Raw genomic sequence first — 15,579 nt, forward strand, 5'->3', positions numbered from 1 at the left:
GAATAGGAACAGAATCATAGGTATAGGGATCATTTAGAGGGTTATCAGCTGGGAGGGGGAGGGGGAGAAATGGGGAAGTGGTGCAGGGATTAAGAAGCATAATTGGTTGGTATAAAATAGACAGGGGGTAGTTAAGAATAATATAGGAAAGAGTGAAGCCAAAGAACTTATATGCATGACCCATGGACATGAACTAAGGGGGATGGGATTGCTGGGGGAAGGGAGGTACTGGGCACAGGGGAGCAAAAGGGAAAAAATTGGAACTATTGTAACAACATAATCAATAAAATATACTTTAAGAAAAACACAGTTCATGGGGTCCTCAAAAGTGAATCTCTTGTAATTTACAAAGCCTGTATTTTAAGACAGAGTATCTCAAATAGCCCCTCCAAGTTTGATTGCATTTATATTGCAGAGTACAGATGATGGGTACTTTTTGGTTTGTTTGCTATTGTTGTTCTTAAAAATGTCACTTTGTAGGACACTAGATAATCAAGCCCTGCCCATTCTTAGCCCCATATACAAACTCACTGATGTTGCAAGGGTTAAAAAAAAATTTACAATTCCATGTAAACTCTAGCATGGGAGTGCGGGGAGGACGTGGTCTTATGAACAAAACATCTAACACAAATTGTTAATTACTTATATAATCTTAAGTTTTAAATGAATGTAATATTTTTATTGGTTTTGACAGATCATGAATTCACTTCCTTTTGCCGATAAACTCTTACATATTCAATTGCTGATAACTCCAGTTTCTTAGAAAAACTGTATTTCTGACACAAATTAGATTAGAATATGAAAGGAGTTTATTGCTGAATATTCCACTTTCCTACTTTCCAAAAGGATGTACCTGGGTCCCATGGTGCACTTCAAGAATCCATAATGATGGAACGATGTTAATTAGATATACAAATATGGCTGGTGAAAACCTGTGAAAGAGAGGGGGGGAAGATAGTTCAGCTTTTAAAAATTAAAAAGAAACAAAAAATAAATGCACATACCCTGACCACAGTGAGTCAAACCTTTTTATCTCAAGTGCTTATTTCAATGGAGAAAAAAAGCATTATGTGATTTCTGCCATATGGATTATAGAGAAACAAAGTAACTGTAAAAGGCACTAGCAGCTGTCATTCTCACTGATTTTCTAATACAATTAATAGAGGTTAATTTTAACATGGTTTAATGAGGCATTGCCAATTAATTTCAGGCACAAAACTGGAATTTTTTTTAAATTTAATATATTTTACAAAATGCAAATACAGCAATAGCAAATCTTCTTGGATTTTTCAACATCTCAATTTCAGTAAGACTGGCTATATTTTTCAACATTAACCTGGAATTCTGAGAGCTCAAATAGTAACATCCTGCTAGAACACAAAAATCAGATAATAATGAATAGGCTTTAATCAACTGGATTTATTTGTAGCTGCTAAACCTACTAACAATACATACAAACAGCAACAGAGGTAAGGTATGTATTTTTCTAAAAACTATCTACCCTGGCTGGTGTGGCTCAGTGGATTGAGCACTAGCCTGTGAACCAAAGGGTTGCTGGTTCGAGTCCCAGTTAGGGTACATGACTGGATTGTGGGCCAGGTCCCCAGTTGGGGGTGGGTGAGAAGCAACCAATCTTTCACACAGTGATGTTTCTCTGTCTCCCTCCCTTCCCCTCTCTCTAAAAATAAATAAGTAAAATCCTCAAAAAAATAAAATAAAAATAAAGAAGACTACTTATATTCATTATTTTCTGGCTCAAAATTCAGAGGGCTATCCAAAGAGTAGGATTGCAGTCAGACATACTTAGGTTCAAATGCTAATTTTGCTACTGGCCTCTCAGTTTGCATCCTAAACCACAAAATGAAGGCAGTCATTCTGTTAGTCAGCTTAGGCTGCCATAACACAATACCATAGACTGGTTAGCTTGGACAACAGAAATTCACTTTCTCCCAGTTTGGGATGTTGGAACTCCAAGATCAGGGTTCCAGTATGATTGAGATTTGGTAGGGGCTCTCTTCCTAATTTGTAGATAGCCACCAAATTGCATTTTATTTTAGATTGGACTCTAATAGACCATGTCAAAGTTGTAAGTAAATGTAATTTTATTAAAACACCTGTAGTACACACATGTGATGGTTTAAAATGACCTGAAAAGTAGAAATATTAATTGTTCCACAAATAGCATTATTTGAAATTTAATGCTGCTAAAACCAAACTATTATAATCTAGGAGAGAAAAGTGAACAAATCTAAATGGAAGAAAACATTTAGAATGGACTTTTTAAAGGCTTTCAACCCTTTCACTAAAATCTCCTTTCAACTTCTGGGGAGAGGAAGGGAGAAAAGGTAAGAGAAAGAGGGCTTTTTTTAAAAAATCAATATTTAATATAGATACTCTTCCACCTTTGATTTCTCACAAAAAGCAATTTTGAAACAAAAGGTTATGGGTCACATTATTAAAATCTGACTTGGAAGATGACTGGGCTGCAGAGAGATATCAAAAGCCCCCAATGTAACATGCTCTTGAAGAGAAAAGACACAATTAATTTTTTGACCTTACATATCAAGGGAAACATCAGGAGAGAATATTTCCTTTGTGAGACTGGGAAAAGAAATGAATTCTAGTTGGAGGGACAGTTGGAACATGTCAATGTTTGTTTGGATACCTCTCATGCTGGCTGGACTGCAATTCTGTTGACTCTCTTGGGATTGATTTTGTGATTATCTCTCCTAACAATACCATCCCAATAATAATCTAGGGAAACCATAGACTGAAAATATAATAGCTCTTGAAAGAGGTTAAAAATAAAACAAGCAATCCCCTACAACATTTTTTTTGTGCATGAGATTAATTTCTATATTTAGAAGAAATGCTATCCTGTTTCAACTTATTTCCTCTAACTAGGAACCTATCATATAGTTATGTACAAAAAATAAAAATAAAAAAGATAAGAAAGAAAGAAAAAAGAAAGAAAGAAAGTCAAGAGCCAAGGTTTTCTGTGTTGCCTACTGCAGAAAATTGAATTTCACAAACTGGTATTTCAAGCTTCTATTGTCTAGTTTCATCTCCACTTCTCCTTCCTCTTCCCTTATCACACCCTATGGAGCTAAGCTACTTGAAACCATCTGTGTAGTTCCAACCTGCTGTGTATTTAAAACAAAACAAAACAGAACCAAATCAAATGTTTTGGAAAGTTCCCTTCACATCAATCCCTCTTCATTAAACTTATTTGACATAAGTGAAAAGGGGGTAGAAAGAAGGAATCACATTGACAGCCCAAGAATTAATCTTACTCAAGTCATAAGAATCTGAGTCCATAGTCTTTCTCACCACATTTCCCACCCTCTTAATCCAACACCCTACAGGAGTTTCTGGAATTTCAAAAGACTTCTGGGTAGATTTACTAATGAAATACATAGTACTATACAGTGATCGATAGCAAATCAGATTCAGGAGCTTCCTTCTCTCCTTCTTCTCTCTAATTCCCCAGTAACAGGCTGTAGCAGTGGTACAACTCAAATTCTCAAAAAACTTATGGAGAAAATAAAAGTGTTATTTAGAGAAGTATTAAAATATTTCATTTTGGCTATGATGACTAAAATTGCAGCCATGTGCTTTGCTGGACCATGAGTCCCCATTAAGAATGAAGTACTCTATGTGCCTTCAGCTTGGTAAATCTGAGAAGAGTTTCTGAAATGGTTATAGCAAATATCCCTCCAAATTATAATTATCTGCTTTGGAATGCCCTCTCTTTACATCTCTACCCATCAACATCATACCTGTATTTCAAAGGCATACTGGGAATTAATCTCAACTTGTATTTCTCCTGTGACCCAACATATTCTCCACTGTTTTATGTGTATATGAGACTTAGTTTTCCTAAGTTCCTTGAAAGCAGATCCTGAATCTTCCATGTTTATGTCCCTTCCCTCTTCCCTTTCCTTCATCTTTTTTTCTTCTCAGTGGTAGCAGGTGTCTTACTAAGTCTGATTAATGCTTATTAATAAATACTTACTTGCTGAAATCCCTGTGTTTATGAATAAGGGAGGACTGAACAAATAAAGTGGATGGCGGCCACTGGCATTTACAGGGATATTTTATTTGCATTTCAGGAGGTCCAGTACCAAGTGTGCTCCTTGAGTTGTGTCCCTTGAGGAATTGTTACACTGCAGTAGAAGTTTCACAAACTTTAAGAAGCCCAAATTTGAATTTGCCTCTTCCATTCATTCACCTTCGGAAAATCACTGACTTCTCTGAGACTCTTATATACCCTTGTCTATAAAATGGGGATGGTAATATCCACCTCACAGGGTGGTTGTGAAGATTAAATGAGACAGTGTGTGTTATTATGTACATGAGTTGGTGCTTTATAGAGACTTAGCTCTGCAAATATACTCATGGCTGAAAGAGGACCCGGAGGATACCCACTTAGAAGACTGTCTTTAAATGACTTATAATCAATCCTGTTTTTAAACTATGATTCTCAAAACTAAATCTATTTAAGGCTCCTGGAATCAAGGAAAGTTGTTTGTACTGCTGAGGACATCATTATGTCCTAACTTCATATTCACTGTTAAAGCAATTACTGTCCATCATGCAACTGTGGTTCACACAGGCCATTTGCCCCTCGTGACCTACAAGATGCTGCACAATAAGGCTCTGCCTACCTCTTAGGCTCTGTTGCTTGCCAGTCTTCCTCACTGTGCTCCGCTAACAGTGCTTTTCTCTCAGTTCTGGAGGAAAGCTAAGTGCCTTCCTAACTCAGGACTTCACTTATACGTGTATATTCCTTTCCCTTGAAATACCTCTCTCTCACCTTTCACCTGATTATTTTCTTCTCATAGTGCATGTCAGTTATATGGGACTCTACAGAAAAACTTTCCTCGCCCCTGCAATCTAATTTAGGTCTCCTTCTTATGCTTGTCCCTGGGCACTCTACTTTTAACCCATATTTTTTTCAAAACTTATAATTGTATATGCACATATGTATATGTACATGTGCATATGTACATGTGCATGTGCATTGCTGTCACCCCAAGATTCTAAGTAATACAAGCCCAAGAGCTGCATCTGCCTGCTCCTATCATACCCTCATCTCCTTCCACTTGCCATGGCATGTGGTGGGCTCCCCACAAATATGTAGTGATTTGATAAGGCCCTGATTAGTTTATGGTTCCTACTTTCTTACCATTTTGCTGCTGGTTTGACTAGAAATCTCTTCTTGAAATATCATCATGAATTGATTTTATCAGAAGATTTACTAAAGAAAAGTAATTATTCTGTTCTTGTATGAATTTAATATTGTTTTGCTGCTATGAAAAATTTAATATTTCAAGGTGACATTTTAGCTGTTATGTATTATTTTGAAGGTTTGCCATATTTCTGATAATCCACTGTTAGTGCAATTCATTCTTGGAACCAAAGAGAAATGTAAGTTCTAAAATTGAAAGCTAGTCTTCATCCTAACGTGTTCTGTGTAACTAATAAAATTGGATGCCCTTTCTCAGCAGCTACCAAATCATTATATTCAATCTTCATGTCTTAATGGCATCAGAAGTAAATAGATGCTGCCATGACCAGTGTGGCTCAGTTGGTTGGGCATTGGCTACAAAGCTCAAGGTTGCTTGATTCCGGACAAGGGACCTGCCTGGGTTGTGGGCCAGGTCCCCAGTGGGGCCATGCAAGGGGCCGACAATGGACATTCCTCTCACACATCAATGTTTCCCTCTTTCTCCCTCCCTTCCCCAATCTCTAAAATAAAATAAATAAATAAAAAAGAAGTAGATGTCAAGTACTATAGACAAGTCCAGCCAACTCAAAAATAACTTAAATTAGGTTTCTGGATACTAGTTTATAAAACTAAGATATATTATTCATAAACTAAGAAAAACTGATAAATGTGTGAGTAAATGTATAAGACACCTCTAAGTGGAAAATATTAAGAAATTAGGAGTACCCTATTATTATAAGCTATCTGCCCTTAGAAACTCATTGATTATGATACCAATTACTACTATCTTATCTGAATACAGAAGGTGCCGAACATTAATACTTTAACGCCAAATTACTTTGCCTTTGCTCAGAAATTTTTTTCTAAATTAAAAGCTTCCTATTCTTTCTCCCCACAGAAATTTTTGTTTGTTTTTATTTCACAGCCCATAACCACATACCAATTCTTTCTGAAGTACCCAGCAGGAGCACCATCTTAAAAGATTTTTTCTTTATTTGTTTATGGACTAATGTACTAATCAAATATGTTTATAGGTCTTGCTGCATGCTAGATACTGCTCTGAGCTCTTAAAGAGCTATACTCATTATATTTCTTTTCAGTTCATTTCATCCAAAATAAAATATTATTTATCATAAAAAGTTGTCATTTCAACAAATTATAATGTTTTTCACAAAATGATTATGTCATGACATTTAGCAATTTAGCCCTGCTATGAAATTATATTTACTTCAACCCACCATTACTATAGAATTAGGATTCCATTTTCATCCTTCTAAAAATGACACTTATGTTGTTAGATTATTGAAAAAGCAACATTTGTTCATTTTAGAAACATATAATAATATAAAGAAGCAAATAGGGGAAAAATTAGCCATGATATCACAAACTAGCCTGTTTAACTTTCTCTGCAAACAGTGAGGATTCTAGTCTCCTAATCATACGCATAAACCTGAAAATAGATCAGATTTAAGTGAAGCAAAAATAGTGCTCCAAAAATTATTTTGATGTGAATTGCGATTTTAATTTCTCAGTATTTCCTACTCTACAAAGGGGAGTGGACTTGTAAGAATATCGTAAGTTTCAAAATCTCATATTACACTGCCTTGAGTGTCCTCAATAAAATTTCTGGAGCACTTCATAATAATAGACCTACTTTCATGGAAATCAAAAAAGTAGGTCAATTTACCCTTTCACGGGCCCCTTAACCCTGCCTGACAATTTAAGAATTGTCTGTCCTCCTTACAGGTACTGAAAATGCTTTCTTTAAGTGGACTCAATCTCCACGATTTCCACCTGGGCTGCTTGGCAAGGGCTTCCTATGACCACAGGAGGAGAGCAGCCAGTATAGCAGCCCCACATGTCATCTGTTTACCTTCAGCCCCTCACATGCACCCCATGCTCTTGAAGAACACACAGGCCTTGAACAAATGCAAAGTCACAGATCTGACTCCAGCCACCACCCACTTGTCTTCTTCCTTAGAATGCCCCTCACAGTGACCACGCTCCAGGACCCCTCTGTCTGTGTCTGCCCACTAACGGAGGGAGGCCACAACTAGATGGCCATAAGCTCATGAGAACTACCGGCAAATGGAGAATTAAGTATGGTGTGAGTATGTTTTAATAGGCACGAGCATCAGATGACAGGAATCTTTGTCCTGATTTTATGGGGGAGCAGACGAAGAACCAAAGCAGAAAAGACAGGGAGGAATTTCAAATGGGTTGGGAATATTCACTGCAATGAAATCATTCTTTATACTTCCAGACCCCTTGAAGAACGCCCACACTTAAGTTTGTTAAAGGGAAGACTACTTCTGAAGGTGAATATTAAGGCTGTTAATTATAATTTTCATTCTTGTTGCCCATTTTCAAAATAAAGTCATAATCCCAAATTATGCTATAAACTGGTTGTAGTAGTACTATATACTTCACTTAACTTAAATTTTCCAAGAGGAGATCTAAAACAAGAACAAGCTTTATTAAAGTTGAAGTTGCCCACATTCAAACCTCAGTAGTATATTCCAGTGTGACTAAACTAGTTCCAGAAACAAAACATGTATTAGGATCTATGTACAGTTTTCCTCATAAAATTTTTGAGGCAAAGCAAAGGCTGACATCTTCCTAAATGAATTGGTTCCAGCTGAAACCCTAAGCACTGCCATCATGATATCCCCTCAACCGGAAAAGCCCTTCTCCCTTCTCTCCACTCTTGTACAACCTCCAGCTACTTCAAAGGCCAGTAAATAAATCACTTACAAGAAATTGTCCTTGCCTAACAAGTCTACCACACTGATTGTATCTTTATTCTGCAGCCTTTCTGCACCCCTGAACTTCATTCACGGAAAATTATTTGGTTCTCAGAGTGCTGTTCTTACATAGCTGCATATATTTTATATTCCTTCAAGACACCATCACAGCACCTAGTACAATAAATGATTGTTTAATGAATATGTGAACATAAGCATTAATGACTACAGGAATTTTAATGGTCTCTGCAGGATAAAATGTATTATGGGTGTTATTTATGTAAGGCTTTATTATATTTCATCTATAAAAGACAATGGTATTTAGTTCTGTTCTGTAGAAGAGATTGCTTTTTCACTTTAGGATCAAAAATAAAGACAATTTAGAATCCCCCCCACTTCTGTTTTCTTTTACATTCCTCTTTGATTTAAAAGGGTGTCTGCTTATGAAAGAGTGTCTTTGCACCATGTCCCTGTGTAGTTTGAAGTTTCCTACATTTTGTTCAGAGCAAAATTATCCCAGTGCTCATTAGCAGGTTGCCTGGTATTTACCTACCTAATTTTGAAAAAGAAAAAAAAAAAAAAAATACTGCAACTCATTCTCTACTATAGGGAATTCTTGGCACTAAAAATGTATGTAGTTGTACTGTCCACAGGCAAAATCCAATTTGTTTATTGACAGCAGAGCAGTTAATAATTTAATTTAATCCTGGGGTGGGGAATCCTTCTCTAAGCCTCGGCTTTTTCATTTACCAGTAAAAGCAAGAATAGTACCACCAGGGCTATTGTGGGGGATGAATGAGGAAATATGCTTGCAATGCCAATGCCTAGCTCAAAGGTACGAGTGCTCACTGGAAGCTAGGCATTGTTTTTGTGATTTGTTATTACTAGTTGTGGCCTTAGATAAACAATCTAACCTTGCTGTGCAGTAAGGTCTTCACCATAAAATGGTGCTAAAGATGTAAACTAACTCATAGGGTCGTTGTGAGGATTGCATGAGAAAATGAATGTAGAGCAGGCTGGGAGTATTGTCAGTACTCAATATTTGATACCTGTTACCACCTCTATTATCACCATCACCTTCATCATTGTTATCATTCTCATATCTGTTATTAACAGGCTGTCAGGAAATGGCACAGCCAATTTATTAAGAGGCTGTTTCAGGTTGATCAAACAGGTGCGTGGGACAGGAGGCTCAATCAGGGAAATAAAAAAGCAAAGGAATACTGCAAAACTCGACCAGGGCTGAAGGCAGCACCAATGGTAGAGAGGACTTTTTCTTTTTTCCTAAGTATTATAATGTTTATTCTAATAAGTGAACAACATTAAATCAGTTGTGTACCAGCTACCCCTTTGAGGTCAGTCAGACAAATGGAAGATAAAATATAACCCACCCTCCTTTCCTAAACAATTATGAAAAGTAGGCTTATATTCAGAAAAAAGAAACAAAATTTGTTTCCACCCTGGCATTTTATATTAACAAGCTGTCCTTAATATTATATCAATGTGAGTTTCAAAAAGTTTTATTTTGATACCTGTATATTTTTAAAAAGCTGTTTTAAAGAAGCCCTGGTTTTTCTTAACAAAATGACTTACACATCCCAGGTTTAACTCTCCTAATACTAGTACTTTCTGAGTAACGAGGGACATGCACAGGGGGAGAATAATGCTTGATGTAAAGATGAATTTTCCATTGTGGGAAAAGAAGTTAAACTAGACAGATTTGTCCTGATTCTTTAGGCATAATAATGCCACTGCCATGAGAAGGAGAAATGCATGAAATTTAGCAGTAGGGATAGATTGATACTGGCTCATGGGAGCTGCCCACGCTAATTTGCACTTTTTTTTTCTCCCAGTCAGGTAAAGAAGTTAGAAAATATTATAACCCTAATTTTCAGTTTTAAATGTCTCAGTTGAACGTACTCATGGAGAAAGCAAAGACATCATTCAAAGGTTCAATTTCCTTGGGGTCCCATTATGCAGACATAATTACTGTTTTGATCCCAAGTCCATTGTGAAATCTAAAAACATGACTTTTTCTTGGGAGTGAAGCATAGTACCCATTCAAGTTAGCATAAGACTGTTCTTCCTAAAATTATGACTCAGATCACTAAAAACAAAGTCGGTTGTTGGTAACATTCAACATGTGCTTCCCAAAAGGATACAAATTTAAGTCACTCTTTTGCAACGAGTTCAATGCTCAGGAAATCAAATGCTCACACATGTGAAGATAATGAATATTGTAAAACTCTGGATATACTAGTAGGTGGCGTGGATAAATCCAAAGCACAGTGGAAAGTGTTACTGGAATAGCTGAAATGCTAAGGAGAGACTTCAAGAAGTATGGACAGCTGGTGTGAATAGGGAGAAAAATAGTCTGTCTGCTTGTAGAATTTCCAGTGCCCACATAGGCCAAATGGAAATCACAGGGTCTTCTTCCTAATCCCTCCATTTCATCCTTTCTGATATTCAAAAATCAGGAAAAAGAGTACTTTTACTTCCCAATTTCCTTTCTGATATTTTTGTACTGTGGTGGAGGAAGACACATAGTTTCAAATACACCTTACAGAGTTCTTCTATATTACTCAAAACTTATTCAAAATCAGACTTCATATGTTTTCTAAGTCTAGGTTTTTCATTCTGCTGTTGAACCATCTAAATACAACTGAGTGATCCAAACAGATTTCACTGTTTGTTTGTTTTTTAACAAAATTGGTTTAACTTTGAAATCAATTTAGGATAGAATCTCTTCTGATTCCTAATTTATCTTTTTTATTTTCAGTTGGGAGACACCCAGACATTTTCTAACACAAGACGTTTCATATGAGATACAGTAAAGATATAAAATTTAGAAGAACTTTTTTTTTTTTTTTTTTTACTTGGAGGCAGGATACATGGGGAGGAGAAGATAGGGAAGAATAGAAAAGAACATCAGTGTTTATCTATTTCCTGGGAGGATATCAAAGATGTCCCAAAGCACATTTAACTCTTCCCTCTCTCGATTTTTCATCTCCTTGGTTCTTCCCATGTCTAGCTCCTTCTCTTTTTGAACAGACTCAGCTCAAATACGTTCTCCCCAGAGAAGCCTCTCTGACCGCCATCGGAACCTTTCCCGGGTACTCCACCCCTCTGTAAGCCATACCACTTAAGGTTCCATAGTTCTGATAATTCGTTTGTTTACTTGCTTACTGTTACTCATTCGCTCACTTGTTTGTTTGTTTATTTATTTATTGAGTCCCCTGATTAAAATGAGTTCTTTCAGGGCAGACTTTTACCTGTGTTATTCACCTGTGTATTCTTGGCGCTCAAACAATGTCTAACACATAGTAGATGTCCCAGATGTTTTTGCTGAATGAAGAATGATAAGGCTCTGTACTTGCTCCAGAGAAATCTGTTCAAGTCTCCCCACACTCACCCACCTCAAGGATATCCTTTACATACACAGCCTTTGCTCTCCTGTCCCTTTTCCACTTTTCCTGCTACAGATCAATGCTGTGAAGTCCCCTCTTGCTCTGCTCCCCACTACAGTACTCCTCACCACATCTTTTCTCCTCAATATTGTCAGAGTCTTACTATTCCTCCTTTCCCGATTACCAACTGATCCTAAGTAAAATGATTAAACAGCTCCACGCCTGTTTTCTCATCTAAAACTGGGTGAAAACAGAGAAACAAAATAATTGTAGCTTCCTATCAGTATCAAATGGGATATTCTGCATAAAGCATTGAAAGAGACTAAACATTAATAAATGCTAAATATTCATAATTATTCCCACACATTTGAGACTTAATAAAAATGCTATCTTTTATTTTAATATCTCGAGAGCGTTTGTTTTCTCTGTTTCTTCTGCCTGCTCATGCAGTGGCTAGCAGAGCATCATGCTTACAAATTAGGAAACTCAATAACTAGTTGTCTGACTGACTTAATAAAGGAAGACAAAAGAGAGATAATGAAGGAAGGTGACCAAGTAGGTGAAGTATTTTATTAACTCAATTATATTTACCTCATATTCTTCAAATTTTGATGAAGGAAGCTCAGTGCTTAAAATTCTGTATACTTTTTCCAATAAATCCAACTTAGACTTCTACTTAATCTCAGATACTGTCTACTTTCAAGTGAACAGGATTCAAATGTGTCCCAATCTTGAGGAATATTTTATCATTATTGGTTAGAAAGCAACTGAAATACTGTCTTCTGTTTGATTTTACCTAAACGGTAATTCGCAGGTCCAATGGACTGTTGCCCAGATAATAGAAAATAAAGCAAAGCGATACGAATTTATCTTTTATGGAAATATAAGTAAATCGGCAGGTGAAATTAATAAACAGTCGGTGAAATGGAACAAATTCCACTAGCACACTCTTATTGCACTGAGCAAGGGGTGTGTCATTGGCTTGCCCTCTCCATCCTATAGAATTCCAACAAGTTAAACTTCTCCAACTGGCAAGTTTTCAGTGTTGATGTAATGTTGCCTGTCCCTGGACAGCTGAGCTCAGCAGGTCTAGTTCCATTTTCCTTTCCAAAGGATAGCTAAAGAAACATTCTTTGGACAAGTGTAATATGTTTCCCACATTTCAAAAAATTTTGTTCACATTTTCCTCTATAGCTCTGTTTATTGTTCCATGATTTCTGTAGATTTCATTTACTTGGGGCTAGGTGCCAAATATAGTAAAAAGAACAATGTTCAAACTAGCCCAGGATAATCAATCTAAAAGAGGTTCATGGATCTGACGTTCCAGAAAAGAAATTTTTACCTCATGTATGTACAGAGCTTAGTGCACCATTCAGGTATTACTTGATTGATATTCAGTATGGGAGGGTTTCTCCTTCTTCTTCTTGACTTGTAAATAGACAATGTATCCAAATGATACATATGGTAGTTCTTTGACAAGTCCTCTTTTTTCTTGCTTTATTGTATTTTTTCCATTACAATTTATCCCCCACCATACCCTCTTCCACCTCTCCCATCTCACAGCCACCACATCACTGCACTGTTGTCGAGTCCATGAGTTCTTTCTCCTTTTTTGTCTTTTTTATTCAATCTGTCCACCCGCCCAACCCACCCCACCCTCCCCCAGAGCTGTCATACATAATTCCATAAGTTTATTTTCCTGACAATATACCATGGACATCCCTCTAGGTCAATAGCTAAAATCTAGCTCATTATTTTTAACAGAATATATTAGAAATTTTTCAACAGTGAAAAAATTCAAGCAAAATTTACATCATTTTAAGAGACAACATATTCACCCGCTGTACTGTCATGAAATGCATTCTTTTGTAGTTTGATATGTAGAACTGTGGAGAAGGGTTTTTTTGTTTGTTTGTTTGTTTTTGTTTTTTCCTTCTCTTAATATGGTGGCTAACTATAATTCCCTGCTGTAATTCTTGAACTAGCTAATACTACTTTTTTCTTTCTCATAGAATTAAGTAGTTTTAAAAGGATTGACATGTATGAAAACATAGCCTCACTGTTTTTAAAAATTAATACAGGAAGAGGCCTATCTTTGAGAAGTTTCGGGGTGAAATCTATTGGGAGTGGAGGGATGGAGGTGGAGACTCTTTGTAAATGGCAAGAGAATCTTTTTCTCATTTCTTCTATTGCCATTCAAGTCTTTGGGGGAGGAAATAAAGCATCGCGCTCAGCCTGTAATTCTTGCACGTTGAGGTTAGTCTGAACTACCCTCTGCTCGCCCCTCCACCAGGGTGGCAACCCATCTGAAACAAGATGGGCTGACCATTCACCAAGTTCCGAGGCATCCAACCCCAGACACCTGAAGCTGGTGCCATGTCGGGGCTCCAGGGGCTGGAAGGAAGAGAAGCTACCGAAAGCCCAGACTGCTCTTCTGGCGGGGTCTCTTCGCCCTTCTTGGCTGCCCCATGCACACAATCTCTTGCCAAAGCCCCTGATGCCCAGCGAAGGGCATTTCCATTCTTGCATGCACGCAGAGTAACCCGTGCACACCCACACACCCCAAATTCAGAAAGCAGGGCACATGACACCCTCTTGCCCCAAGACTCCCCCATCTGGAGCACTTTCTGCGGAGCAGACAAGCGCCTTCCCCCACCTCCTCATTTTCCAAGTTGCCAAACCTGGGACCGGGTGACGCGTGGCTGTGACTCGAGCCTTCCTAGTGTTGCCCTGGGACCCTGAGGCACTCCCGCGTGCCCAATAGACGCGCAAGCATCTCGCGCTCCTTGTAAGCTCCAAGCGAGGACAAAGGAGGTCCAAATTGAGTAAAGGGTCGGTGGGCTTCGGGGAGAAGGTGTCGTTGGCTGCCTGCGAGCACCGTAGTGGACAGTACCCGGGGACTCCGCGCCCTCCCTTTCCCGGGTTGCGCTCACCATTTGTAGCCTCCGCCGCGCTTGAACTTGAGGGTGAGCACAGTCTCCAGAAGGAGCAAGAGGGTGAGCAGGGCGAGCAGCCAGTACCTCGGCTCCTCATATACCTTGGTCACTCGCCAGACCCCAATCAGCGAGTGCAGGAAGAACAGCAACCGGGTGACCAGCGCGTTGAACAGGACCAGTCCTCCCATGCCGGCCAGCGCGCCCTGCCTCGCCCCTCACCTGCGCCCCGCAAACCCCGCCAGGAGCACCCGACCCCGCCCGCGGGCAGGAACGTGACAGCTCCGAGACCTGCTGCCACTGCTGTTTCTCCTCACCCTCCGCGCGCGCGCTTAAACAGGAGAGAGCGACTCGCCCCTCCCCCAAACTTCCTGAGAACTCTTCAAAGAGCTGGAGACTCAAAGCCCAGCTTTTCTAGACTGCTGGGCTTTCCCGGGAGTCAGAGGCGCGCAGACCCAGCTCCTGGGCGTTATTCTCCAGGGCTGCCCATCCCCTTCCCAATTCCCGGAGCTAGTCTTCATCCCTGGCCTCTACCCAGCCCCACTACCAACCCCCTCTCCGTCGCCCCCGCCCCCCGCCTCCTTGGAGTCCCCAAGGACTTCTTTACTCCCAGAGACTGGAAAGAGGAGGGAGGTGGACTGAAGGTCAAGGTGCTGCATAGCCAAAAACGGGGAGAAGGACGTATCTGGGTCATCTTCTCCTTGCTTTTCCACTGAAGTACTTGAACTCACACTTCTTGCGGGGAACAAGCTCTCATGGTGACTCTAAGCTGGGACAGAGAAGAGCCAAGGAATCTGCTGGCCAAGCAGTTTTAGAAACGCGGTTCCTGCCTAGTTTAAAGAACTAAAACTTCCAAGGACTGGAGGAAATCAGACTTACTGGGCTTTCTGAGAACTCCCTGCACCTCATAACTGGGTAACCCGGGCCACTTCTGCTCCTTGGACACAGCGTTAAAAAAGAAGAAAGTCTTCATTATGTCATCTGCCACCCCACCCCCCACAGATATTTTTCTGAAAGCATATAGTAGTAGCAAGACAAAAGGCAAAGCGGAAATTGAGGGAGGAGGCAGAAGGTAGAGCTAGGAGTTAGAGGAGGAGAAACTCCTGGAGCAGAAAATTGCACTGTAAGGTCGATGGCCAGTTAATTAAACTCTGGTCTTTCCAGCATCCAGCGCAAAGAGGAAACTGAAGTCAGGGTTTTCCAAAATACCTTCATGAATTTGTTTCCCTGTTTGATCGCCTACCACCTGTACCACTATTTACTCA

At 39.1% G+C, this 15,579-nt stretch overlaps 1 protein-coding gene across 1 annotated transcript in view; it reads right to left on the minus strand.

Moving 5' to 3' along the window:
• TMEM26 (transmembrane protein 26) overlaps positions 1-14,524 on the minus strand; it is a 34,006-nt gene extending 19,482 nt beyond the window's left edge. The window contains exons 1-2 of the mRNA XM_090279297.1: positions 14,315-14,524; positions 854-932 (exon numbers count right to left, since the gene is read on the minus strand). Coding sequence (XP_090135423.1) covers positions 854-932; positions 14,315-14,505 — 270 coding nt within the window. The 5' untranslated portion in view covers positions 14,506-14,524. The remainder of the gene's footprint in view (positions 1-853; positions 933-14,314) is intronic.
• Positions 14,525-15,579: the final 1,055 nt, after the last annotated feature.

This window comes from Furipterus horrens, unplaced genomic scaffold (genome assembly GCF_987537825.1).
Source record: "Furipterus horrens unplaced genomic scaffold, mFurHor1.1.pri manual_scaffold_5, whole genome shotgun sequence".
NCBI classification, from domain to species: Eukaryota; Metazoa; Chordata; class Mammalia; order Chiroptera; family Furipteridae; genus Furipterus; species Furipterus horrens.